General features: G+C 52.9%; 2 protein-coding genes across 6 annotated transcripts in view; one reads left to right on the top strand and one right to left on the bottom strand.

Moving 5' to 3' along the window:
- Nucleotides 1-1409: 1409 nt before the first annotated feature.
- TMPRSS4 (transmembrane serine protease 4) lies at nt 1410-26271 on the bottom strand. Of its 2 annotated transcripts, XM_065569159.1 has the most exons (13): nt 25839-26267; nt 17018-17051; nt 16804-16917; nt 15439-15591; nt 14891-15020; nt 12215-12316; nt 10722-10762; nt 9182-9341; nt 7706-7872; nt 7083-7178; nt 6832-6974; nt 6163-6312; nt 1410-4491 (listed from the first exon to the last, which is right to left on the bottom strand). In XM_065569159.1, the coding sequence occupies exons 1-13, from the start codon at nt 25839-25841 to the stop codon at nt 4480-4482; spliced, it is 1305 nt and encodes a 434-aa protein (XP_065425231.1). In that variant the 5' UTR covers nt 25842-26267; the 3' UTR covers nt 1410-4479. The 2 variants fall into 2 exon arrangements, with proteins under 2 accessions (XP_065425231.1, XP_065425230.1); XM_065569158.1 differs by lacking the exon at nt 1410-4491 and having other exon boundaries at nt 5400-6312; nt 25839-26271.
- SMIM35 (small integral membrane protein 35) overlaps nt 10421-26340 on the top strand; it is a 43473-nt gene continuing 27553 nt past the window's right edge. Inside the window, exon 1 of one of the 4 annotated variants that reach the window (XM_065569162.1) lies at nt 10421-13299. In XM_065569162.1, the coding sequence (XP_065425234.1) occupies nt 13008-13299 (292 nt within the window). In that variant the 5' untranslated portion in view covers nt 10421-13007. Of the gene's footprint in view, nt 13300-19726; nt 20549-26340 lie in introns of those variants that run through there. The other 3 variants (XM_065569161.1, XM_065569160.1, XM_042851814.2) reach the window with 3 other exon arrangements.

Below are 26340 nucleotides of genomic sequence, written 5' to 3'. Positions count from 1 at the left end.
TGTGAAAGTGAAAACCCCCTGTCAGCTGCCTGGGTGACTAGTGGCGCCTGGAGCATCGGCACGCTCTGACTGATGCATCAAGAGGGAATGGTTCCAGAGCTCTGAGGGCCTGCCGTCAAGGTGTGGCAGGAAGATCTAAGGGCCTGACCCAAAGCCCACTGAAGACTGGGAGACGCTATTGATTTTGAAGTGCTTTACGTCAGGCTCTGAGAGGGGATCCCACCTTTAGAAACACTTCTCTCTCTCTCCCCTTCTGCCCGCCAGGTCAGGGTTGGCTCTGGAATAAAACTGCAGCCACTTTGGAACAATACGATACCCAAGGGAATGCTGAGGGGGTGGAGCGATCGCCTCCCCTGGGTGCCACAAGAAACCGTGGGTGCCACAAGCAGCCCTGGCGGTGGCAGTGCCGTGCGACATCCTTGGCATGCTGTCCCCGGTTCCACTGGGTCGCATGCAGCGGCGGTAGGACTAGTTCACTGGAAGACGATGCTGACAGTGAAAGTTGGCACTAGCTAAGCCCCCGACTCTAGGTGCTTGAGTGAGGACAGGACAGGGCGACAAGGTGCTGAGCAGGTGCCACTCAGTCACTATGTGCCCAATAGCCGGGCGGGGTAAGTGTGGCAAGGGATTGTACAGGGCCTTGCACGTTCAGGCTCCTAGGTTCTGTTCCTGCCACTGCCACTGGCTCGTGCCAGCAGCCTAGAGTGGCAATATTCTCTGTGGAGTGGCTCAGTGCATTAGGTTGCAGGATGATCTTGGCTGTGGCCCTGAGCGTAGGCCCAGCACTGTGCCAGACAGGGCTTTGGAGCAGAGCCCAGAGCTGGAGCGCAGAGCAGCTCCAGAGTAGTGGAGCTGCAGGTTTTCGCCTGGAGCTGGAGCGGAGACGGAGCACAGCTCCAAAGCCCTGGGGCCAGAAGCAGTGTGGTAGCATATTCAGAGCCGGTTAAAGGCACTTTGGATTTTACAAGACTGATGTAAATGGAAAACTGCTGCTTTGCTCTCCTTTTCGTCACGAAAGAACATGGCATTCCATCCAGGGTACTGAATGGTGATCATAGCAGGGGAGTTGGACTCGGGACTCCTCGGTTCTGTTCCTGGCCCTTACTTCCTCAGGGTGTGACCAGAGGTAAGTCTCTTCACCTCTCTATAAACCGGGGAATCTGCTGCTGCCATCTTTTAAAGGGGTGTTGTAAGAATTAATGTAAGGTGCGTTGAGATCCTGAGATGAAAAGTGCTGTAAAAGGGCAAAGTGTTTCTAACAGAAAGTTAATTGGAATGCTGGACACCCCCATGATCAAGTTAAAGGTGAATAGGCCGGATCCTTGTTAGAATAAGGATATATCAGAAAGTTGATTTGATTTAAAAAGCCCAAACAAATTAGTCATTTAAGATAATTCAAGATGACAGTGTCCCTCTAGAATAATGCAGTTTGCAAGCGAATGTCACAAGGCATTTTCTTAATTACTTCTGCACAATAAAGCTTTGTTCATGAGAGGAAGGGAATCAACTCTCTGATTGTTCTCCACCCCATCCCTTTTCCCATGGGAATCAGGAATCATGGCAAGGTGAGAGTAATCTTGGCATCTCAGAGGAATCATCGTTATTAGCAGAGGGTTAGAGAGTGCTGTAACCCACTAGGATTTGCCTAAACACAAATGAACTTTTAAAGGGTATTTTTGTTTTTCCTTTCCCGGCTGCGCTCATAACTGGGTGTCTCTGTTCACCAAATCTCTGTTCTTCTGAAGAGCTCGTCCTTGACCCTCTCTCTGCTACTGTGGTTCCCATCGCGCAATGTTCTCCTCTCGAGCAGCCACTCCCACCAGCTACCAGCACCAGGCTGAGTAGGAGTTTGGAGAAGGGGCAGCAGCCGCAGTGGGGCCTGGAACAGAGACTCTGCCTCAGATTTTCAGAAATGGGAGATTTAAAGTAGGCTCCTAAATCGTTTTGTAGACACCGAAATTAGTGGTCTGATTTGGGGAGTTGCTGGGGGCTCAGCCCCTCTGAAATTTGGATCCCTTCTGTTTAGGTGCCTGGCTGTGGACTCAGGAGCTTGCCTGAAAGCCTTCGCTGTTGAAGATCTTGCGCTGAGCCTGGAGGAGCTGATGGGGGGCTGGAGGCCTGCAGCAGGCACAGAGACGGGGCTGAGGCTACTAGTGTTTGGAAGTCTGTGGCTTTGAGAGGTTGTGGGAAATGCAGCATTTAAAAGAGCTCAGATGGCTAGTACAGGCTGAAACAGGTACAAGAGGCCAGATCCCTCCCTGGGGCAACCCCTTTGACTTCATTGGAGTATGATGCCAGGCCTGAACTGGGCCCACAGTGCTCTGGGACCTGTGGTAGAGCCTAGGCGTGCCCCCTGGTACTAGGCGCTGCACTGCCATGGGGGCACGGGCTGTGGGAAGTGCTTGAGCCCAGAAGGGCAGGGAATGAACACGAGCGATTCCCTTTTGAGGCAGGACTTCTCATCTGTGACCCGGTGGGGTCAGGGAACATGCTGCTGCCCTTACTGCTGTAGTGCTTGACAGACACGGCGACCCCGTTCCTGGGGCTGTGTCTGTGCCAAGCTTTACCGAGGGGAAGGGTGGCCGGCTCCAGCCCCTAGCTGCTAAAGCCAACAGTGAGTCGCTCCACCTAGCACCCGCAGGAACTTGGGCTCCTGAAATAGACTCAGGTGTGTGATTTGCAGGCAATGATGAGAAAACGTGGCACTTCCATGACACCTGCTGCCCTGAGGGCTGCAGGCACTTCACAGGCACTAGCTGATTATCCCTCCCGGCACCCCAGAGAGGCAGATATTGTCCCCATTTCACAGATGGGAAACTGAGGCACAGAGCAGTGACATGACTTGTTCAAGGCCAAGGAGGGAGCCTGTGCCAGAGCTGGGAGTAGGACACATGTGGCTCCCACTGCAGGGTGCTCTGGGGAAACTCACTGGGGCACACTCATTAATTAATGAGATGCTGTGTGATTGCTGGTTTTGCTTTTAAACTCCTGTCGCGTTTGTCACACTCCACCGGGCCCCAGTGCTCGCCAGGACCCCGTGCAGCAGAGGCAGCAGAGAGCGCCGCGGGTCCAGTTATATGCTGCCTCTGGTGTTGCACTCTTGCTCTCCAGCCCACTTGCTGGGAATTCTTTCCTGAAATACAATTTGCTCTGTGTCTTTCCTCCCTCCCTTCCTCCTTTCCCATGGTTCAGTCTCCAAGCCCCCGGCACCCGCCTGCAGCCTTGCTCAGAAGTGTCACCTTCCGCCTGTTGATTTGTGTCTCATGCACCCCGGAGAGGGACTTGCTCTTTGTTTCTGCCTCACAGGCTCATTGCAGGAGCCATGGGACGGAGAAGTGCCGAGTCTTGGCTCGAGAGCCCAGCGGATCATTGTCACCAAACGGTTTGTGTCAGATTTCTCACGTGGCCAATTGTCCTCTCGTGCCAACCACTTTTATGCTACGCTGGCCCCCCTGGAGTTGCACCGGAGGCGCTCTGGTTATCTCCGTTGTCCTGCCGAGATAAGTGGCAGACTCAGGTTTGAAAACAGGAGTTCCTGGCTCCCAGGTCTGTGCTCAGTTCACAGGTACATGCTGGTCTCATGTTCAAGGCATGAGATCGTTTGTTTGTGGACCTGTAGTTATTACAGGGTTCAGCATAAGCCTTAGTGTCTCCTAAGGCTGATATTGAACTAAATATAATTGCTCATTCCGGTAACAATCACATCCCAGCAAACAGCCATCTGCATCCACAGCCCAGAACAGCACTTGTTCTGCCAACAGAAAATCATCCACGGTGGGGTACAAAATCGTGGGTTCTTATTTCAAATAAATGAAGAGGTTTGACAGGTGGCAGTGCAGCCCGTTTCCCAGCTGAGCCGTGGAGCTGGGCTTAAGAATGTGGAGATTTAAAGAGGAGTCAGAGAACCTCCATGTTCTGCAGGCCACAGAGTGTGATTTCTGGCTAAGGCCACCGGTGGTGCTGGATGGGCCCCAAAGTCTGGTTCTGCTGGGATCAGAGGTTTGGATCTAGCCCATCTCTGCAGAGAGTAGGGATGACATTCTTTTGCAAAGGTCTTTTCTTAAAAAGAATAAACTTTTCCTGAGCGAGAACAGCCGGCGGGGGAAAGGCTTTGCTTGTTTCACTAACATTGCGATGGGGTAGAACTGGGCTGAGCAAACAGCAGCTTGAATCCAAGCAAACCTTCCTGGCGCGGCGGGGCTGTAGAGAGCAATATCCTCCTCTCCTGGGAGGTGCTCTGAGCCAGGCAAATTCCCTGGAGGTGACGGGGCCTCTGCTTGCAGCTCCTCTTTAACCACCCCCAGGATCCTGAGCCGCTGCTAAATCATGGCCTGGTGCTGGGCCTTCAGAAAGTGAACCCAGGGATGTGCAGGTCCCAGGAGCAATGGCTGGAAGTTAGTTTCCCAGCAGGTCTCAGAACCAGGGCAGCCAGGCGGGTAACGCAGGGGCCGTGACGGGAAGCTGCCGCTGCGGGAGTCCTCAGAGCTCTGACTGGAAGGTGAGACACACAAGAAATTAAAACCGGCAACACAAAAATGCAGGAAAACATTGAACCAAATTCTAGCCTCAGATGTCAATTCAGTTCCCAAGGAAACCAAAACACAGCCAGGTGTGAGGGTGGAACAGGCCCCATGATACTCCTGGCCCACCTGCTTCCATTCACCCCTTCAGTCCCCAGTTCCCTCCAGCCCCCGCTAGCTGCCGTAGGGGCAATTCCCCACCGGCTGGGCAGGGGCCTCCAGGGCCCAGAGCCTGGGCAACAAAAAGCTCGTCTAGAACGAGAATTGAGCCTTCCCGAAGGCCCGGTCTGTCCCCCTGCATCACCTGCCCTGTCCTCGCCAGGGAGCTTTGGCTAGCTAGAGTCTTCTCGGCCGGGAAGAGCAGAAATGCACATCAGCTCCATTCCGCTGAGCTCACGCGTGCAGCTAGCAATATCATGGCCCTGTTGATTAGCTAGCAGACATTGTGGCACCAGCACCACGTGCCCCTCTCAGAGTGGGGGGGGGAGGGAGGGCAAACTTTTTGGCCTGAGAGCCACATCTGGGTATGGAAATTGTATGGTGGTCCATGAATGCCCAGTGGGGGAGGGGGACTCAATGGGGTGTAGCAGGGGGGGCTCTATAAGGGATGTTACCGAGGTGTGGGGAGGAGGGACACTTGGGGTGGGGTGTGGTGTAGGGGGGTGGGAGGGGCTCATCGGGGCAGTACTGGGGACTCCTAGGGGCCCTGCCGGCAATGACACCAAGGTGGCCATACCAGGCGCCACCACAGGTGGAGGTAGGGGCAGGGGTAGCCCTAGGTGGGACAGGGGCAGCCCCTGGGCATTTTCAAGGCTCTTGAGGGTGGGGCCGTAGGAGACCGGTAGGGGACTGGGCGTGCTGCTGCGTGGGGGGGGGGGGGGCTGCCGCGTAGTCGGGGGCTGCTGCGTAGGGATGGGGTTCCGATTCCAGAAACAGCGCCTGTGCAGTGTGGCTTTGCGCATGCCGGGAGATGGTGCTCATCAAGGGAATTGTGAGTCGGGGGCTGGAGAGCGCCAGGCGGCCAGAGCAGGGCAAGACCCCGCCCCTGCTCCCCGGCGGGAGCTTGAGGACCAGATAAAAACGTCTGATGGGCTGGAAGCGGCCCGCGAGCCCTAGTTTGCCCAGCCCTGTCTCAGATCCTACTGCTGAGGGGTCAGGGCCTGAAGCCAGATCTCCTGCTTAGTGGCACTCGTCGTGTTGGGGAAGCCTAGAAGCAGCAAACACGTTGGATTTTTGACTAGCTCAGCACCCAGGAGCAATGTATGGGTTTTTTTTTTTTTTCTGAGGAACTAAACACTAAGAAGCCCTTGCTAGCCCCCATCAATGTAGTTCTGCTGCTGTGCAAGCCAGATAGTTCATGGACTCTTGCTACCTCTGTCCCAGCCATGGTGCGGTATGCAAACCCCACCAGCCCTGGGGCAGTGAGCGTTCTGGTGGGCATGGCTGGGGAATGCGTGTGGCCTGGCCATTCTGTGCTGTTGCAGTAACAGTGTAGGGCAGGTCACGGGGCTGCCCTTGGCCATGCAAGGAGCTCAGCTGGCCTCTGGCACTCACAGCATGGGGGTGGCACAAGCTGCCAGCCCTGGAGCAGGGAGGAATCTGCTCGCAATCAGTGTCAGGTTTCAGAGACAAGGACGCTGACCCTCTGGACGGTGTAGATCCAGTTGAGGTAGGCCTGCACTTTGGTGTAGACGCCGGGAGTGCTTGGTCTGCCACAGCCATGTCCCCAGCTGACGATCCCCACCAGCTGCCAGTGCCCGGGATTGTACATCAAGGGGCCGCCGCTGTCTCCCTGGGAGGGGGACACACAAGCAGGCATTACAGGGAACCCTGCTGCTCCCCATCCCCTGCTCCTCTCCAGATATCAGTGGCTATGGAGGAAGGAGAGCTCGGCCCAAGATATAAAGTTCAGGACTGGCGAAGCCCATATGTACGCAGTGTGACCTTACCATAACGGCCAAGGGCCCTGGAGCCGGAGCGTCAGAAGTGACCAGTGAGCTGAGGGGGCAAACTTGAAACACCTTAGAGGGGCCTGATTTTCAGGGGGCAGGTGCTCAGTGCTTTCTGAAAATCAGACTCATTCAAAATCTTGACCCAGCCTCCCTTCTGCCCCCACAACACCCAGTGACTGTGGCCCAATCCCACAGGCTAGCAAGGACCCTGAACGCTCCTGGAATTAGAGGGATGTTATTCAGGGCTCCACGCTGCTCCTCTTCAGAGGGGCTGGGGGAACGAGCATGCAGGATTTACACCTGAGCTTCCACCTCAGCGGCGAGAAGAACACATTTTCAAAGGTGAGAAAGGTACTCACCTGGCAGGTATCCACGCCGCCTTCCATGAGGCCTGCACATATCATCTTATCTGAGACTTCCCCCTGGTAGGCGGCGAGAGCATTGCAGGTGTTGCTGTCAATCAGTTTGATCTGCGCCTGCTGCAGAGCCTTAGACAATGTACCTCGATAAAAGATACACAAATGAGAGCTTCCACCCTGCCTCTCTGAGCACCAGGGCTAAAGAGCAGTTTTCAGTTCTGTGCGGTAGAGAACGAACCTACTGAACTCACCATCCTGCTGTGTGTAGCCCCAGCCTGTCACCCACAGTGGGGCGTTAGAGGGCAGTTCCTCATCAAAAAAAGGAAGACAAATTGGCTTAACTGTGTCTGGAAGGGAGAGAGTATGAACAGACAGAATCAGGAGAGAGGGTCTCAATTCTAGGTTTGTGAGAAATGATCGCCTGGCTGCCCAGGCACTAGAGATGGATCATCTTACACTCGTGACAGAATTATCAGAGTGGGTTTTACACAATCACTTGACAGGCCTAATGCAGTGAGTGTGTTCTGTCGAGTTCTGGCAGGTCAGGCACATTCACACACACACATTTGTCTGGCCAGTCAGGCGCAGCCACTGCAGGCCGCTACGTCACACACGTTGATTTACTAACAGCACCATTTGCACACTGGTGTTTCACGCAGCCCCAGATGGACTTATCCATCTCCTTCATGTGTCCTCAGAGCCTTTGACTTGTGCCTGTCCCATGTCATGCACTCCCCACTTTGCCAAAGCAGAGGATCGGGCCCTATCGCGCATTTAGACAAATCCATAGGCAATGGATGCCAAGGAATTTATGTGGGGTGCTTATTTCAAAGAAGTTTCTGAAAGTGATTTTAGAGAGTAGACTCTCGCTCACCTGAAATACTTAAGGGAGACGTCAGCTTTACCAGGGCGATGTCATTATCTTTGGGAAACATATAATTACTGTCAATGATGAAGATCTTTTCCACAGGGATAGTGTTGGAGTTGGAGAGGATTTCGGATCCTGCTTTCACACGCCAGTTCTGAAGGGCCTGATTGTTCCTATGCACAAATTCAGCCAATGGTTAGTGGCTCTTCTCCTTCCATGACCTCCATAATGATAGTTGCTCATGTGAGATGTAGAGAGGTCAAATATGCCTTGAAATATATTGGTAATAAGAACTATAGCTCCCTCTCTGCCCCTTAGTCAGGAAGCAACGAATCACCCTTCACGACATGCAGAATTGTTCTGTGTAGCTCAAAACTCGTCTCTCCCCAACAGAAGTTGGACCAATAAAAGATATAAAGGAGAGGGGAATCAAGTAAACTGTCTAAGGAATAACTTGCTGCGAGACCCAGAATACAAAATGTTCCGGAGGTCAAACTCCTGGATGAGCCAAGAAATCCAAACAAACTAGCTTTCATCTGAACTCTGAAGCTGCACATTTGTTTGCTTTATGGCTCAAAGGCACTGTCACTCTCTCTATGGATAATCTGTCTTGTTCCTTCAAAAGAATGGCTCATGTATTACTGTAAGCCTTGAAGAATGTGAAATGAAAGGCATTAGATATAACCAAAGAATATACAGACTAGGTCCACTAAGATTAGAGGAACTATAAGGAATTTTATGTGTTTTCTTTCTAAACTATTGTTGCATTACAGACAGGACATGACTTGTAAGGCACAAGAAGCAAAGAGAACCCTGAAAGATATAAGCGCCTAACCAGAGTTTAATTTTGAAATATTAAAAGAAATTGCATAAAGATGGGGGAATTCCAGTTACTGGCAGGAGTTAAAGGTTGGCTGCATTTCACACGTACTTTACACATGCTCTGCACTGGTGTAAATGACAGCCCAGCGGGCGGGGAACTCAGCCCATAGTGTGTACACTGCCAGGCTGGCTGCGCTGCAGAGCTGCCGAGCACCTCCCACTCCCCCGGACTGCAGCTGGAGTTACGGGCACTCAGCACGGCTTGTTGACGTGAAATGACTTTTTGACTAACTGGAAGGTGTTGTGAGAAAATGTCTCGATTGTGGAAATTTTGGGGCTTTCACAAACAAATCCCAAACTGATTTTTTTTTTGACAACTGAAAACCAAAAAACATTTGGTTTATTCAATTTTTCAATAATTGCCCCCCCCCCCAAATTCACAATTTTTAAAAATGAATATGATTTTTTTTCATTTTCATCAAAACATTTCCTGGAATGTAAAATGCCCTTTCCAAGCAGCTGTAGCCCTCAGCTCCTGAAAGCAGCCCCGGCTCTCCCAGTATTTATACACAATGTACACTTTGTAGTCTCGGCTTGTGTGCGCGGTTCATGTGAGTCCCCCACCCACAATTCCCAGTGGGGTTGCACTGGGTGACTCACCTGAAGCAATGTGCTGCTGTGAGAATCCACCTCGGGTCAATGATGCTGCCCCCACAGAGGTGCTGGGTTTTGTGCTGTAAACTGACCTGCCATGGCCAAGCGTAGATCCTGGCCTGGCCCCCACCAACCACACGTGGAGACTTCACGCTTTCTCCGCAGGCTGCATCCAAGGATAAGAGATAAATCAACATCTTAGCTCAGCACATGGGAGAGTGACTCCCCCGCCCCCCCGCCACCGCCCAAGAATGTGCCTTTTGGGGGGGAAATACATGTTCCAGGCCTGTCTGTGCAGACTGTACTCCTATGAGCCAAAGAGCTGGTAAAGAACATATATGTATATGTGTGTTTGTGTGTATTGCCTTCCATTGACACTGCAGGGCTCACACATATATCACAGACTGTAGCTTTCTTTAGAATTTTGCCACACTTGCTTAAATCAATTTATTTATTCCCTTCCCTTTCATACTAAACCTTAATTGGCTTAGCATAATTAATTAGATAATTCACCTGCACTAGCTAACCCAGTGTAAGTAGGGGTTACGCCATAAGTGCGTCTACATTAGTTTTTGCACTGCTTTAGCTGGATAGATTTTAAATCGTTGGTGTTAAGCCAACTTTTCTAGTACAGACAAGGACTGGAATGATGACAGCGCTGTCACTACTGCCCTGGGCTGGATTTGAATCAGTGCCCAGTGTCACACCTCGTGACATACGAATGGCACAGACCAGCTGCACGTCCTTCCACTGCTCCATAACTGCCAGCTCTGGCGGCTCCGTGCTTGTGCTGGACCCAGACCTCGTACCACATCTGTCCACATGAAACGCCGCAAGCCAAATCCTGCACTCCTGAGTATGAGTCCAGGTTGGAGTTGGCCCGAGTAAAGACTAGGTAAGAATGGTGCCAGGATTTGTCGAACCGGCTGCTGCTCTCTGCATTAGTAGGGGCATGGCCAGCAGATGGAGGGAAGTGATCATTCCCCTCTATTCGGCACTGGGGCATCCACACCTGGAGTATTGTGTCCAGTTTTGGTCCCCCCACTACAGAAGGGATGTGGACAAATTGGAGAGAGTCCAGCAGAGGGCAATGAAAATGATCAGGGGGCTGGGGCACATGACTGATGAGGAGAGGCCGAGGGAACTGGGGTTATTTAGTCTGCAGAAGAGTGACGGGGAATTTGATAGCAGCCTTCAACTACTTGAAGGGGGATTCCAAAGAGGATGGAGCTCGGCTGTTCTCAGTGGTGGCAGATGACAGAACAAGGAGCAATGGTCTCAAGTTGCAGTGGGGGAGGTCTAGGTTGGATATTAGGAAACACTATGTCACTAGGAGGGTGGTGAAGCACTGGAATGGGTTACCTAGGGAGGTGGTGGAATCTCCTTCCTTGGAGGTTTTTAAGGTCAGGCTTGACGAAGCCCTGGCTGGGATGATTTAGCTGGGGATTGGTCCTGCTTTGAGCAGGGGGTTGGATTAGATGACCTCCTGAGGTCCCTTCTAACTCTGATATTCTATGGTTAGTGTTAATAACAGAATCACACTTACTGCCACATGCGAGTGAAACGACGGATCCAGAGAGGCACTGCCTGGAACAGGAAAATGGCATGTTAACTGCTACGTTTCTCACAGCACGTCTCTGCCCGTGGGCTATAGGGTTTGCACATGACATTGGTTAGTACGCGGTTACCTTGAAATCAGCCCTTCAGCCTGTGGACTGAACCCCCCTCCCCAACGTGTGAATCCTGCTCATCTTACGGCTGTGAGGAGTCTCCTCACACCCAGGGGGTTTGCTCAGAGGAGCGAAGGGCACCGCTGACGGTTCTGGGTTCCGGATTGGCCGTGTTCCTGAGCTGTGCCACGTTTATAAAGTCCGTGTGGACTGAAGCAGCAGCGCTGGAAGCTGCACCTTGCGACGAACTCTGCAGTGACCACCACAGAGACGACAAACTCTGCAGGGGCTGGGCTGACAGTTGGTGGGTCAGCAGCTGGCTCGGGCCCGGGCCCTGGGGAGTTCACCGTGCAGAGTGAGGGGCTGCAGAGCTGAGCAGTCTCCTCTTGTGCACTAACCCTGCCTGGCCCTGCTCTGGGCAGGGGAGGAGAGGCTGGGGTCAGAGGCTTCCCCACCAGGCCGCCCCCAGCAAGTGGCTCCTACGTTCCCCTGGTTTGGCAAGGTGTGGCTGTGCTCCTAACGAGGCCCCGGCCGGGGTGTGTCAATGGGCAGCCAGGGCCAGAAGCACCTCACAGGCCATTGCCTGGCAGAAAGGTCCCGCTCAGGGCACAGAAATCCTGTCCCATCGGCATGGCGTGTGGGGCTGTGTGGCTCTGAGCCCGCCCAGGTTCAGCGGCTTCCCAGCGTAGTGGTGTCCACACACCGCGGTGAGGCCCTCAGTTACTGACCCATCGCTGACGGGTCAGCGTGAACCAGGGCAGACTGTGGGAGCTGGTCACGATTAAACCTTGTTCCCAGCAAGGGAACATCTCTGTCCCTGGCTCCAAGGGATTTCAGTAGCACTCTGGGGCCTGCTTATAGGTCAGCATCACTAACAGAGCACAGGCCTGTGGCTACTGGGGAGCTGGTCAGTCAAGACATTTGGGGGGTGTCATGGGAACCGTCAGCAATGTGTGTGCCAGCCAGCTGTGTTGAATCACGGGCACCGGCTGACCATCCTCTATAAACCTCATGGAGAAAGGGGTGGTCTGAGCACAGGGCTGGGTGCCAGGAACACATCCTGGGCTTCATTTCTGACGCTGATCCCCTCTGTGGCCTTAGACAAGCATGTGCCTCAGTTTCTCAACTGTAGCATGGGGAGAGTGGCACAGAGCTGCCTCCCGCGCTGAGGAGCAGAGCAGGAATATTGCCTATAAAGTGCGACGAGCAAGGAAACGCTGTCTAAGTGCTAAGGCTAAGAACTGTTGCTGCTCTGCTGTCAGCCCAGGAGCGAGCCCTGCTGATCTCAGCAGCCCTCCTCCGCGAGATGCACTGAAACAGCCAAGTTAATCCATTCTGCAGATCATCTACTGGTTGCTCTTCCACTCACCTGCCAGAGTCTTGCCCTCGGAGGACCCCATTGTTCACCGTGACCTCCCTGAGGGGCAGGCCCTGTGTGTCTGCAAGGTCCACAGCGCTGAACGTGGGGACGCTGGAAAATACAGACAGTGTTTGATCAAAGTGGCCCCGTACCAGCAGCACAGCCAGTGGCAGTGGAGCCCATGCCGGCCTGTGCCTGCCTCCGTCCAAGCGGTGAGTGGCAGAGACGCTAGGACCTCCCAGCTGCCGGGCCAGTGAGGGAGCAGTGCGTCGTGGGACATGACATTTCCCTGTTAAAGTTTGGGGTGGCCACGGCAACCTGCCTCCATTCATATGGCTTTGTGGCTCCTGGCAAAGTGCCAGTGCTCCCTTCAGTTGGGCAAAGCTGGGGATTCTGGCCCAGTGGGTTTGTGAGAAGACAGGAGCTCACAGACTGAGCCCACGAGGGGTCCCTGCAAGGAGAACGTGGCCCCTCACGGGCAGGGGGACTGCGTCTGGGCCAGCTGCCCAGGAAGGACAACACTCGGGGAGAAAGCTGCTGCCGGCCAGCATGCACCGTACAATGGACAGGTGCTGCTCTGGCTGAACCCCTCTCAGCTCGGATCATCTTGGGGAAGGGAAAGGGCAGGTCTGTCTCTGTACCGCGCCAGAGCACGTCTGGCTTCGCTTCAGGGCACTCGCTCTGGATTTACAACATGCACCACAGGAGAAAGGACCAGTGAAAAGAGGGTGAAGGAGAGAAAGAAGCAAGAAGAAGGCAGAGAAAAACAGGGAAAGAAGAAGGAAAGAGAAAAACAACCCGAATGGCCACAGCGAAGGGGAGACCCCAAACCCGCTGCTCGCCCCAAACAACCACAGAATCCTGGAGTGTCACTTGCAAAGTGCAAGCTCAGCAGGCCCAGGGCAGCTCAGAGACCTGCCAGTGCCAACTCCCTCGCTGCCGGGCGGAGGCTGTTCCAGCTGGTGGAGCTGGTATGGCTGAGGAACAAAGGGCAGCCTTTCATGTTAAAATAAGTATTGCAGATGGACGCCCTTCTTGCTGGTCCCTGCAGCAAACGCACCCCAGGAAGGAGCCCATGGGAGACTGGAGGTCAGGTGTGTGCTTTATCTTTTACTTTCATTTCCACTTGTGTCAGGAATTGAAAGCTTCTCAAGTTTCATGCCCAGTGGGGTTCCTGGAGAGTGTATTGATTTGCCAGGCTCCCCTGCTGATGGCACTTTACATGCTCACCTGCTAGTAAAATGCATCAGCTGCTGCTTGAGTGGAAAGGACTCTGGGTCTGGGGAAGATGCAGTGTGAAAACAATCAGGCTGGGATTTTCAAAGGAGCCTAAGGGAGTTAGTTGCTCATAATCTTTTGCCGGTTCTCACCCTAGTTGGTATTTTGCTTAAGCCCCAGTTCCTTGAATCAGGAATTAGGTGAGAATCCTCGCTTTTATTTGTTAAAGAAGTAAGTTTTTAGCCCCCATGACCATGGAGAAACATTTGCAAACTTGAACCTTAAAGGCTCCAACATCAGAAGGAGGAAAAAACAAACAAAAACCCAACCCCTCCAACACGCCCCAATGTATTATTTAAAAAAAAAAAAAGCTCATGCTCTTTAGCCAATCTCATGATTTTGGGATGCTCAGGGTTGGCCAGGCTCCTTAGAAAATCCTGGCTTTAATTAGCCATGCAGTATTAGTTCAGCTCTGTTCACTGAAAAGAGCTGGTGCAGGCTAGAGAGGGGAGACAGAGCCTTTCACAGCTAGCTTGTTCTTTCCGATCTGGCTCTGGTTGGGGGTTAGAACACCCAGAATCCCTGGATGGCAGCTTGGGGTCCTGCATGACATGACTGTGGGGATATCAGAGTGCTTAACACAGGCCAGCCCAGCTGTTTGTGCCCTCAATCCTTTAAGGCTGGGAGTACTGGAGGAGGGAATAGCACTCTGAGATCATGTGACTGATCATGTGGGCAAGGCAGGCTATAAAAGGCAGAGCCTGGTACTCACTCAGAGAAAGGTGAAGGAGGAAGGTGCTGGGTTGGGTGGCTGGTTACAGAGCTGGGTAGAATGGCAATGGCTAAGAGGTCAGGGGGACTGGGGATCCTCCCTGTGCAGGGGGAGGACCTCAGGAGCAAGACTAGTGGCAGAGCTGGCTAGGGAGAGGCAGAGAAGCCATGATCTGAGGGTGACTGTGTAACTGCGGGAAGGGCTGTGGGGAGACAACTACAAGGACACAAGGCTAGGTGTGCTTCTGTGCTGTTTGAGATGATAAATGGAAGCCCAGCAGGAGAGACCTGAGGGATTGCACTGGGTGCGTGAGACTATATGAAGTCAGGTCCTGGAGAAGCAGGAAAACTGAGGCCCAGGGCCACAGGCAGGGAGGCAGGGCTACTGGGAGTTGGTCTAGGTGCCTGCATCCCCAAAGCCATGCACTTCCTCAGCAGAGAGGAAGGACTGAATGGGCCCCAGAGGCTGCGCTCCTGCTCCTGCCTACAGGGGCAGTGAAGGGGACACCTGGGCTGTCCCTGCTCTGTGGAGAGAGGACACTGGGCCAGAGCTTTGCATGCTACTGAGCATTAATAGTTATCTCAAATATCCCCCCAGGAAAGGTTTTTGTTAAAGGGGCAGTGAGCTCCATACCAATGAGAGAAGAAGGAAAGGGATGACCAGAGAGCAGGGGGAGTGAGATGGAAGGCAGGTACCTGCTGTAGCCCATTTGCTTGCAAGCTGCTTTTGCCAGGGCCATATGAAAGTTATCGTGACATGCCCAGAACCAGGCTCCAGTCTCTTTGTTTAGCACCTGCAAGGTGGATCTGTCTTTGGAAACGCGGACTAGGGAGAAAAACAGAGTCAGCTGCATTCCAGGCTCCCCGCCAGGTGGCTGCAGTTTGGCACATTTGCAGTATCTGGTTTCAGAGTAGCAGCCGTGTTACTCCTGTTCTTTTTGGGGATACAGACTAGTTGTGGCACCTTAGAGACTAACAAATTTATTTAGCATAAGCTTTCGTGGGCTACAGCCCACTTCTTCGGATGCACAGAATGGAACACATGAGGATTTTCTCTCTCTCTCTGGGAGTTGTCCTACCAACTCTAGGAGGTTAATTAAATAAGAGAGGGGGAGAAGAAAAAACTTTTGTCCCTGGTACAGCCATTGGCCCCTGGTTACCGTGATTTCTAAGAGCTCTGAATGCTGCTTTGTGCTCCCTGCCGTGCCGTACATGGCATTGCTGGCATAACATCCACAACTCACCTCCCACGGGTGGGCCTTCTGGGACCTGCTGCACACACTTCTCCTCGTCCTCTCCCCAGGAGCAATCTTCCTGCCCATTACACTGCTGCTGCAGGGGGATGAACTTGATTGTCTTGCTGCAGAGGAAGTAGTAGTGTTCCAGAGTTGCCTTGACTAGAGGGGAAAGGGACAGAGTCCAACTTGGTCTGGGACGTTTGGCTCATGTTTGCCAGGGAACGTTGGGGGGGTGGGTTTAAATCTTTGTTGCAAATGGCTTCTCCTGAGAGCAAGGGGTTTGGCAGCACCCATTCTGCAGGCCTGTGAGTGGGGGGAAGCTTTCCACGCATGCTCTCCCAGTGCAGATTCAGGTCTGGCTTAAGCCATGTGCTGAGCTTTTCAAGCTACGTAGGGATGCTGGACACACACCCAAGAGCTCTAGGGGCCAGGTGGATACCAGGAGGGGGTGTGTGTTTTAGATGCACAGTGCCTCGGTGACACAGGGAGGGAGCATGTCTCTGCACCAGCCCATAGCGGTGCCCCCTACCCATCCAGCTAACTCAGCTGGCCAGTGCAGTGGGGGTAAGCATAGCCCTGCAGCATTCCCATTGCCCTGGGGGCAGTAGCAGGGAGTGAGCTGTGCACTTGGGCCCAGTTGTGCCTGGCTTCTGCACAGAGTTATGTTCATGGCATACGCACACAGAGATGAGATCTCTCGCTGGAAGCTTGTGACGTAACACAATTTTATTTCTTAGCATTGAGAACAAGAACTCAAAAACAGAGAAGGAGAAAACAGGCTGCTCCCTAGGGCGATAAGATACCCCACTGTGCTTTAAGCTGTCTGTTTCCAGCCTGGCAGACCTGACTCCACTTGCAGGCATTACTACAGAGCCCCAGAGCCTGCACGCAGGACCAGGGAACCCCTCCACTCTTAAAGCAACAGCTTGCAAAATTCCAACAGTCCTCAATACACCCCCCCATAGGAGGGCAAAGGTTCCTTGCAGTTTGTCCCCCAACTTCTGCATAAACACTGGAGTCAGACACAACCTGGCCCAAAGGCGGCATTAGGATGAGATCCCTGAGGATAGAGTCGTCCCTCCCCCCAAACCCTGGATCCCAACAGCCCCAGGCTTTGGGAGGGGGCTGGGATCTGGATCTGAAGTTTGCATCTCGCCCTGTTTCTCCCCAAATTATACTGGCCTCAGCAGGCGTGAGGTCCTGTTTCTGCAGGGGAAAGGCTGTCGCCTCAGGCGCTATCACTACAGTGCCTTGTCAGGCGTGCTCTGGCCAAGACTGCTCGGGCACCTGGTGGAGTGTGGAGCAAGAGGGAAGTGTGGCTGCTGTGCAAGCCCCCAGCATGCAAGTGGGACAGGAGAGAAGGGACCTTACTTAGGAAGGCAATTGCAATGATGGTGGCCATGCTCAGGATGGTGGCAATGAGCGGGATGCCAAATCGCTTGAAGTTTTGTGTCACGGTTGGGGGTTTGCGTGCCGGAGGAGGACCTGCAACACAGAGAGCAGCTCATGAGCACGTGGTCTTGGAGCACAGCCCAGCACAGTTAGCAACACTTACAACCCCGCCTGAGACCCGTAAGGCCATTACCTCTCCTGTTCAGGGGCCACTCAGAATCTGTGTCCTGCAAATGGAAGGGAACAGCAGTCAGTGAACTGAATACATGCATTAAAAGGAGGGTTCCTGGGATGGGAGTCTGTGTGCATGGTGCAGGGCTGCTTGCTTGGCTACCAAAGACCTTGATCCTAACTGATCTAAAGCCCCTTGAAGTCAGGGGAGTCTTTCCACTGGATCTGGCCATGGTCTCCCCATGGAATGACCCTGGTGATTTCTGTTAAAGGCTAAGGCCCCAATTCTGCTTTTGCTCATGTAACCGAATATCCCCGAGAAGTCTGTGTTGTCACCACATGCTTGTCTCCGCAAAGCTCGGCTGTCCCAGGTGCTGTGCTCCTGCAGCTCCCAGGCACTGCAAGGAGAGACTCCTGGCCATTGTGTTCTGGACCTTGATATTATTCCACCATATTTGGGCCTTAGATACTGAGGGGACAGGCACCTGAGGAAATACCCTGGAGATGAGATGAACTAGGATATGCCAAATGGGGGGAAGTGCCTGCATGTTCCCATTTCACCTACAAGGTGACAGCGCAGCAATCGTTTGGCTGCAGTGACCTGGCTGTGTTGCATTGTTCTGTGCGTCTCACAAGACCTCCCAGGTCGCTAAGGGTGACCAGACGGCAAGTGTAAAAAATCAGGACGGGGGTGGGGGGTAATAGGAGCCTATATAAGAAAAAGCCCCCAAAATCGGGACTGTCCCTATAAAATCGGGACATCTGGTCACCCTGCTAAGGGCATACGCAGGGGAATAGTCCCGCTGATTAGGCTACTCACGTGCTTAAAGCAAAGCATGTGATCGTTTCCCCTTGACTTTAGTGAGGCTTTAGACACAGTCCCACATGACAGCCTCATAAGCAATTAGGGAAATGTGGTCTAGATGCAATTAGTGTAACGTGGGTGCACAACTGGTTGAAGAACCGTATTCAAAGAGTCGTTCTCATTGGTTCGCTGTCAAACTGGGAGACTGTATGTAGTGGGGTCCCCCAGGGATCAGTCGTGGGGCTGGTGCTAGTCAGCGTTTTCATTAGTGACTTGGACAATGGAGTAGAGTGTGCGCTTATAAAACGTGTGGATGACACCCAGCTGGAGGGGTTGCAAGCACGTTGGAGGACAGGATTAGAACTCAAAATGGCCTTGACAAATGGGAGAATCAGTCTGACATCAACAAGTTGAAACTTGATAAAGATAAGTGCAAAACGGGGAAAAACTGGCTAGGTCAGGGGTTCTCAAACAGGGGGTTGCGAGGTTATTACATGGGAGGAGTCAACCTCCACCCCAAATCCCGCTTTGCCTCCAGCATTTATAATGGTGTTAAATATATAAAAAAGTGTTTTTAATGTATAAGGGGGGTCACATGCAGAGGGTTCCTATGTGAAAGGGGTCACCAGTAAAAAAAGTTTGAGAGCCACTGAACTAGGTGATCGTACTGCTGAAAAGGAACTGGGGGTTTTAGCGGTTGACAAACTGAATAAATCAACAACATGATGCAGTTGTGAAAAAGGCTAATATCATTCTGGGGTGTATTAACAGGAGTGCTGTATGTAAGACATGGGAGGTCATTGTCTCACTCTACTTGGCAGTGGTGAGGCCTCAGCTGGGCACTGCACTTTAGGAAAGATGTGGACAAATGGGAGAGAGTCCAGAGGAGAACAACAAAAACGATAAAGGGTTTAGAAAATCTCACCTATGAGAAAAAGTTGAAAAAACTGGATCTGTTTAGTCATACGAAAAGAAGACTGAGGGGGGACCTGAGAAGAGTCTTGAACTATGTTAAGGGCTGTTATAAAGAGGACGGTGATCAACTGTTCTCCATGTTCACTGAAGGCAGGACAAGAAGTAATGGGATTAATCTGCAGTACGGTTAGATATTAGGAAAACCTTTTTAACTCTCTGGGTAGTTAAACTCTGGAACAGGCTCCAAGGCAGGTTGTCCAATCCCTGTCACCAAAGGTTTTTAAGAACAGAGGACAAACACCTGTCAGGGAGGGCCTGGGTTTATTTGGTCCTGTCTCCGTGCAGGGCTGGACTCGATGACCTGTTGATGGCCCTGCCAGCCCCACATTTCTGTGGTTCTATGTGTGAGGGTGCTTTGTAGGATCAGGGCCTGACGCCTCAGCCTGTGCAATTTTTTCCACAGTTAATTGAAAACAAACTAACAACAAAGAAAAAAATAACCCCATGGAAACCCAGCATGTCATTTTCCAACAGAACAAAGGCTACAATTGTCTGGGGAACTTGTTACAAAGTCCAGGTAGAGTCTCTGAGTTGGCAGTGCCAAGGAACAGCTTGCATCATCTCAGCATCACTGAACTGTATTGAGAAGCTGTGCAGAATTAAAAGTCTGGGCACAGACAGAGCAGAGGGGCTGCCCGAGGTCTGATTCAAGGGGATGTGAAGATCTAGGCTAGGGATTAACTACAGCTAGGCCTCAGCCATCTGACTGAGAACCAGATTTCACACCGCAGGAGCAAAGGTTTTGAATTCAACCCATGTTAAAAATAGGGATGAAAAATTCAGAACTAGATCGAGGTGCAGATTTGACAGCACTCCTAGTGCCTGGGTGATGGAGTCAAGGTTTGTTCTGGGGCTCTCTTGGTTGGCCGGAAGTGGCCTCTCTTGCCTGCCTGAGAGTTTCCTGAGCCCCCCTAACTGCACTTCCAGGGGCAACTTCGATCGTGTCCAAGGGCGTGCAGGAAGCACTGGTTGGTAGCAGAGGGAGACGAGGGCATTGGTGTGTGGGCGATTCTGGCCCTGGAAAGAACTTTGCTGACCCTGCCATTCCGTGCAGGCTGGTGCACTGTGCGACTAGCCTAACGAATACCCAGGCAGGGGACGAACTTCGGAGAAAGGCAAATCCCCCATCCCCCAGCTCCGGAATAAAGCAGGCTGCATAGCAGCAAGGGGCAGGTGGCTTTTCCAGTGTACCGGTCTTGCATTGCCGCCCAGGTCCAATTTGATGGCTTGGGCTGCCCCATGCCCCGAGGCTGTTCCTGTGTCTTTTGCCTTTCTCCATCATGCTGTGCATGTCTGCGTGGTCCCTGCAGAGCGGGGCGGGGAATCCACCCCCAGCCTCTTGGGACAAACAGTAGAAAGACGAGCAGGGACAGCTATTGCAGCTGCTAGGAGACGTGTCAACAAACCCCTTTGCAGCAACCAGTCTCAGGAGAAAGTGACAAATAAGACACTAAGTCCCCTCCATCTCTCCACACCTGATTACAGAAGGAGAAGCTTTGCCTTGGGAGCAGCCGAGCTTTTCTCTGGTTGATGTATTGATGCTAACCAGAGAGAGTCAGGGCAGCGTGGCTGGACTTTCATGTGGACGCCGTACATGTGCATGGATGCCTTTGCTGTGCTGCCGAGAGCTGCCCTCTGACCCTGGGTGCTCTCACTTTCAAAGCAAGCTCCTGGCCTATGGAAATCGGCCCGTTTCCATGTCACTTTAATGTCCCTTCCTGCCCTGCGCGAGACCATTCCCTCCAGTGTCTCTGCTGGACACTGCAATGGCAGGTAAGCGTCAGGGCTCTGTGCTGGGGCTGTGTCCAGGAGGAGCAGGGAGAAGGGGGGTCAAATTCTAAGACAAAATGGCCCACAAAGGAGACAGATTCAACACGGACTGAGATTCAGGAGCCTGGGAGCAGGGATGGGAGCTGCTTGTCGAGTGGGGGAGGGGGTTGTGTGATGTCAGACTTCTCAGCTGTTCGCTGTTGTTAATCATTTGCAGGGTTGCCCACCCCGAGCATTTAAAAATCACGAGTCAGGCCCCCACAATCATGGGCTCCAAAACATAGTAAATGGTGGTGGTATTTTCTCTTTGCCTCCTGCTTTCTGAGCCGCTGGGACGCATTCAGCTTGTCAGAATTCTCTCCACAGCCACCAGGGCTTAGAGGCTGACTTTTTGCTTTAACTGAAAGCTGCGATTCTCGTGTAGTCGTGGAGCGGGGCGTTAAGAAAAGCAGCAGATATTGTGGGGCCTGGGATAAAGCCACGCGGGGCAGCGCAGAGAGCGGGCGATCGGCAGTGCCATGGGGGCAGTGCTGCTCCGTGTGTTCGAGCAGGGTGCAGACTTGCCCACTGGCCTGGGCGCTCAGCCGCGCCTTACACTGACGGGGAACATCTCCACCAAGGGAGGGGCTGGGACTCCTCAGCTCCGAGAACTGACAGGTCAATGCTCACTTTGCAGCCACTGGCTTATGACCGTCCCCACTCGCCCTGCACCCGTGATGCTATTTACACCCATGCAAATGAAGAGCAAAACGGGCATGAAATGCCAGCTCAGATTCTCCCACCCCACACTTACGCCAGAGGGAGCATTTTCACACCCACCCTGCTCTGCGTTGCCCAGGTGCAAACCACTGCACAAGCTGTGGGGCTGAAGGAATCCGGCTGCATTGCCTTTATGAATGGTGCAGGGCCCGATTCTGCAGTGCCTGGGCCCCTCTCACTTCCCCTGAGCAAAGTGGGTTCAAGATGCTTCTGCTTTGACCCTGTCGCCTTCTCCACCCAGGTTGCCTTGACATAGAGGCAGGACCGCCCGAGAGGGGGGGGGCAAGTGGGGCAATTTGCCCCAGGCCCTGCAGGGGCCCCCATGAGAGTTTTTCGGGGCCCCTGGAGTGGGGTCCTTCACTCGCTCCGGGGCCCCCAGAAAACTCTCATGGGGCCCGGGCCCCCTGAGCTTCTTCCGCTCCAGGTCTTCAGCAGCAGGGGGTCCTTCCGCCCCAGAAGTGCCGGGGCTTCAGTGGCAATTCGGCGGCGGGGGCCCCCTGCCGCTGAAGACCCCAGGCCCCCTGAATCCTCCGGGCGGCCCTGCATAGAGGGCAGGGTGAGGGTGAGTCAGGCCCCCAGAATGCTGTCAGGGGTTTTCCCTGTGTTCCCCAATATTCATGTACTGTGACCTATTTTCCTCTTCACAACAAAATCTGCTCAGCAGCTGAGGTGTCTCTCACTCAGCCAGTGGCTGTTCTAACTTCGCCTAATCCCTGTTTTCTTTAGTTACTAACTGATTCTGCTCCTCACCCCTGGCTTTCAAGGCGTTGTCTGTGGGCAAGGCCAACACTCCCAGCTAGGGTGACCAGATAGAAAGTGTGAAAAATCAGGACAGGGGGTTGGGGTAACAGGATCCTATATAAGAAAAAGCCCCAAATATCGGGACTGTCCCTATAAAATCGGGACATCTGGTCACCCTACTCCCAGCTGTCAGTGCCATGGTGCAGAGCAGGCAGGACACCAGCGGCTCCTGTCTGCCCGTCACTCCCTGGCACAGGGCTGAGTCCTTTGGGGAACTGAACACTGCGGTGCACAGTACCTGGGTGCCCCGGCACTAGCCCCCATTCTTCTCTGTGGCAAAGGCATTTGGATCAGTGTCTCTCGTCCTTCTCTTTCCCTGTGCTGTCTGCCTGGAGCTCAGGGCTGCCGTCCTAGTGCTGCTCCGGGCTGGCTCTTGGTTTGGGGGGCCACTGTACAGGGTAGGGAGTGAAACCTGAGACAGGCCTTCCCTCACCTGCATTGCAACCTGAAGTCAGGGCCAGGGTCAGGATTCGAATCCAGGATCTGCAGATCCCCTGCCCACTGCTCAACCCTCCAGGCTACTGTGGAAATGCAAGCTTTTATTCTCATTATTGTAAACCCTTTGGAAACCCGTGAGCATGGTGTCCATAACTCCCGGTAGTGCGGAGTTAGAATGGGGGTTTCACAGCGATGTACTGAGCTGTCTGGGCCATCTGGCCATGCTTCGTAATACCTCCCTGTCCCTTCCACCTCTCTATCATAGCCTGTGCAATGGGCTAAATCCTAACAAACTTGTCCCTGGAGTTCTGTGGCGCAGGGAGAGATGTTCACGGTCTGGGTTATTCCTCCCTGGGGCAGATGAGTCAGGATCTCTGTCCTTGAAGCCAATGTTCAGCAGTGAGTCATGGCAGGGCTGCAGGCGGTGGGTTAATGCACAACATGCCAGCTGCTTGCCAGGAAGGAAATCCAGGAGTCTGGTGTGAAAAAGAAAACCTGTCTGGGGAGTGAGTGTGTGGGGCGGTGAGAGTGTAGGGGGGAGGAGGAGGGGTGTATCTTTGGGGCTGGGGGGTCAGTTTAGCTTTCTGCCTTTTCCTCTGCCCATCCCTGACTTGATTTCCTCCAGGAAGCTGCTATCTTCTGTGTGTGGTGTCTGTATAAATGCCACATTGTCTTGCAACAGCCCAGCCTGTTCACCCATAAAATACCACCTGCGGCCTCCAGGTGATCATGCAGGGCTTTGAACAAACACATGACCTCTTGTGTCAGCCCCCCTCCAGTGGCCTCTGAATTCCAGCCCCACCTCACAGATGGGGCCTCTTTTATAACCAAGAGGGCGGGTGCCACCATGCCAAGGGTGGGGAAGTGATAGGCTAGGCTTAGCCTAGGTTGCTGAGGAGATTCCCACTCTGCAATAATCACTGGCAGCTGCCCACTCTACATAAATGCTTAGGGCCAAATTCCCACACTGGCCCCCAGGTGCTGGCAGGGACCCTGCTGAGCTCCTGTCCTCCTTCTCCTTCTCCCATGGAGCATCCCGCGTGTTGGAGCCCAGCTCAGGGTTCTGTTTGGACCTTCAAAGGCCTTTTCGACCAGCTGAACTCTCTGTGCCTATGTGGCTGCCTCGGGTCGGTCTTTGTTGCAGTTTCATTGCAGACAATTCAACCCTGGTGAAATTTACAGGCGATGCTGGAATGAAAACTTGCCTAGAGACTAGACTAGTGTCTAGAGACAGAAGTGGCCAGTTGAAGGACATCCTGTGCATGTCAAATCCTTCTTGAGCAGAGTGGATAAGGTCTGAGCTATAGTTGGTCTTAGCCTTTTCTTGGGTCTATGCAATCTCCTCATATCAAAAGAAATTCTCTGCTTTCAGTCTGGTCTCTGGAGGCAGCCAGTCAGTGTGTGCCCAGTATCTCTCTGGCTGACTTCAGACAGAGCCCATTGTAATTGTAGCTGCACTGGGTAAATTCAAAGCCGGGCAGGAACTGGGCCAGCTTGTTTATGTAAAGCAAACACTTTCCTTGGAAAGCTGGGTGCTGCTCTGACTAATTAAAATGACCTTTTCTGTCGTCTCCGACAGAACATTAATGCAGCTTCTGGTGCTGTGGTGCCCCAAACCGTGTTCTGCCAAACACAAACCAACGAACGTTTGACTCTGAGATGAGCATTGGAATCCAGGACATTTGGGGGGGTTCACCCAAGCCTAGGTTTGCTGCACCCGGCTTGTGTCAGGGATCAGCTACCGGCGTCATTCTGACTTTCCTGATTCCTCTGGCTGTGTGGCTCAGACTACACGGGGGTGATGGGGCAAAGCTGCGTGCTGAACGGTTACATTTACTGCTTTTTACTTTTAAGAAAGAGAGGAAGGAAATCTTCCCATGCAGCGTCGACCTGTAAGGGCTCATTAATTAGTGGGTAAATGGTATGTACTCTGCACTGGGAGTGAGGAACTCCTGGCTTGTACCAACTCACTGACCTTGGGCAAATCACGCCGCCTCTTTTTGTCTAGTTCTCCCATCTATAAAATGAGGGATGGTATTCCTCACTGCAAGGTGGTTGGGCTGATTCGTCAGGGTCTACAGAGGGCTCGCTCTGTGATGGGCACTATTAAATGGGTAATTACACTACGGTGCACTGCGTCAAAACCTACATCATTGGCGTGAAAACGTTTCCCATTCCTTCTACCAAAGAAGCCTGCTAGCCAATGTGAGCTGTGCTCTGTGCAGACTTTGCAAAGGAAAGTTCCTAGAACCTTCTAAAAATGGCAGTCAGATCTCTGGAACATAGAAATGGGACATCCATAGGGATGCCTCCTACATGTCCATTGTAGTAGCCTGAGTTACGGTCACGTTCTGCCCCCTTTAAGCCTATGGAACTTCAATAGGAGCGTGTACTCCTCAGTGTGAGTAAGTGGTGCAGATTTGGGGCTTTGTTCCCATTGAAATCACTGGTCATTCTCCTGTCCTGAGCCTTGTCTGCACTAAGCTCTTTTGGGGAAATATCCTGCTGCTCACGGTGCTAGTGTTTTCTCCACCTGCATTGGTGACACAGTGATGGAAACACCCATGTGCACTGCCCCTGCTCGCACTGCAGCTGCCACTGGGGGAGAGACAACAGGGCAGATTTTCTGAAAACCCTCGTGCACACAGCTGTAGTGTTAGTGCACATGATTGCACCCACATTCCACAGGCCAGCTCCAGGGGAGGCTGGCACAATTCTTGCCCATGCTTTGCCCAGCTGTCGCAGTGACTCTCTTAGGGAACGACCCCTCTAAGAACACATGTATTTTGACCTCAGGAAGAGCCCTGGACTCCAGCAAGCAAACTTTTGAGGGGCAGCTAATTCCAGCGATGTATTTGTGCAGTTCCTAGGGGGGAGAGGCAGGAGGGGAAGCCAGGCAGAAGTTGGGGAGCCATGGGCTCTGGGCAGTAGCGTCTCCTGATATATTTAGCAAGCAATAAAGCAAAGTCCAGAAGAAGAAAGGAGGCAGAGGATGGGTTACACTCCCAGGCTGAGAACTTTGGATATTCAGAGCCAAAGAAGAATAGGTCATTTGAAAGGGGGAACAGGAGTGCCCTGGTTTTCTCTTTCACACCCAGGGATAATAAATCTGCCTCGTTCAAACGTGGAGCTGCTCTCTATCTGACTGAGTCTGAAACTCCGGCAGGAGAGCAGTGAAATGGCAGCGAATAGGGAGGTGAGCTTCTCCCATCCCTGTGGGAAGGATGGTGGGATCTGCCAGGGGGCCCTGGGAGGTGAAAGAAAGCTGTTCTAAGCTACCATGCTGGTGACTCACCATGTTTGCCCAGCTGCGAGGTGTCCTTCAGCCTGTGGAGAGAGTCAGTTTCCCAGATCCAAGGGATGCCTGAAACGCAGCATGTGCCCTCCTATCGCTGGGTGCCTGAAAGGTGCCAGAACCCATGCGGTTTGTCCAGAGTCTCAGATGCTCTGCGGCTGTCCCCACTCTCCCTGAGCGGAGCAGCCCCTGCTCTTTGGTGCTCTGTCCCAGCACTGACCGCTGGACAGCGGGAGTGCTATTTAACACCCACAACGGAAGTCGTCAAACAGGAATTATGATTTGGATTGTAATTTGACACCCATCTGTCAGCATCAACATCACCTGCATAATCTTCTCTGCAGCTACCCCTGGAGAGTGACTCACCTGCAGAGCTATTGCTAAGATTAGCCTATCAGGAGGGAACTGATGGAGCAAGGCTGTTCTCATTGTGATAACAGGCACCCGACCGCTGCTCTCCCACTGTCTGTCTGTCCTTCCGCATTGCTCAAAGTTGGTTTTG

The sequence above is a fragment of the Chrysemys picta genome, chromosome 16 (assembly GCF_011386835.1).
Source record: "Chrysemys picta bellii isolate R12L10 chromosome 16, ASM1138683v2, whole genome shotgun sequence".
NCBI lineage: Eukaryota > Metazoa > Chordata > Testudines > Emydidae > Chrysemys > Chrysemys picta.
The sequence above is the reverse complement of the archived record's forward strand: the minus strand, read 5'-3'. Positions and strand labels throughout refer to the sequence as shown.

What these genes read in the sequence shown, in the direction of transcription:
- TMPRSS4 (XM_065569158.1), bottom strand. An exon ending in AGAAGGCCCACCCGTGGGAG is followed by an intron (nt 15,021 to 15,438) that starts GTGAGTTGTGGA and finishes TTTTCTCCCTAG; the next exon opens with TCCGCGTTTCCAAAGACAGA. An exon ending in GGGCTACACACAGCAGGATG is followed by an intron (nt 6,975 to 7,082) that starts GTGAGTTCAGTA and finishes TCTTTTATCGAG; the next exon opens with GTACATTGTCTAAGGCTCTG.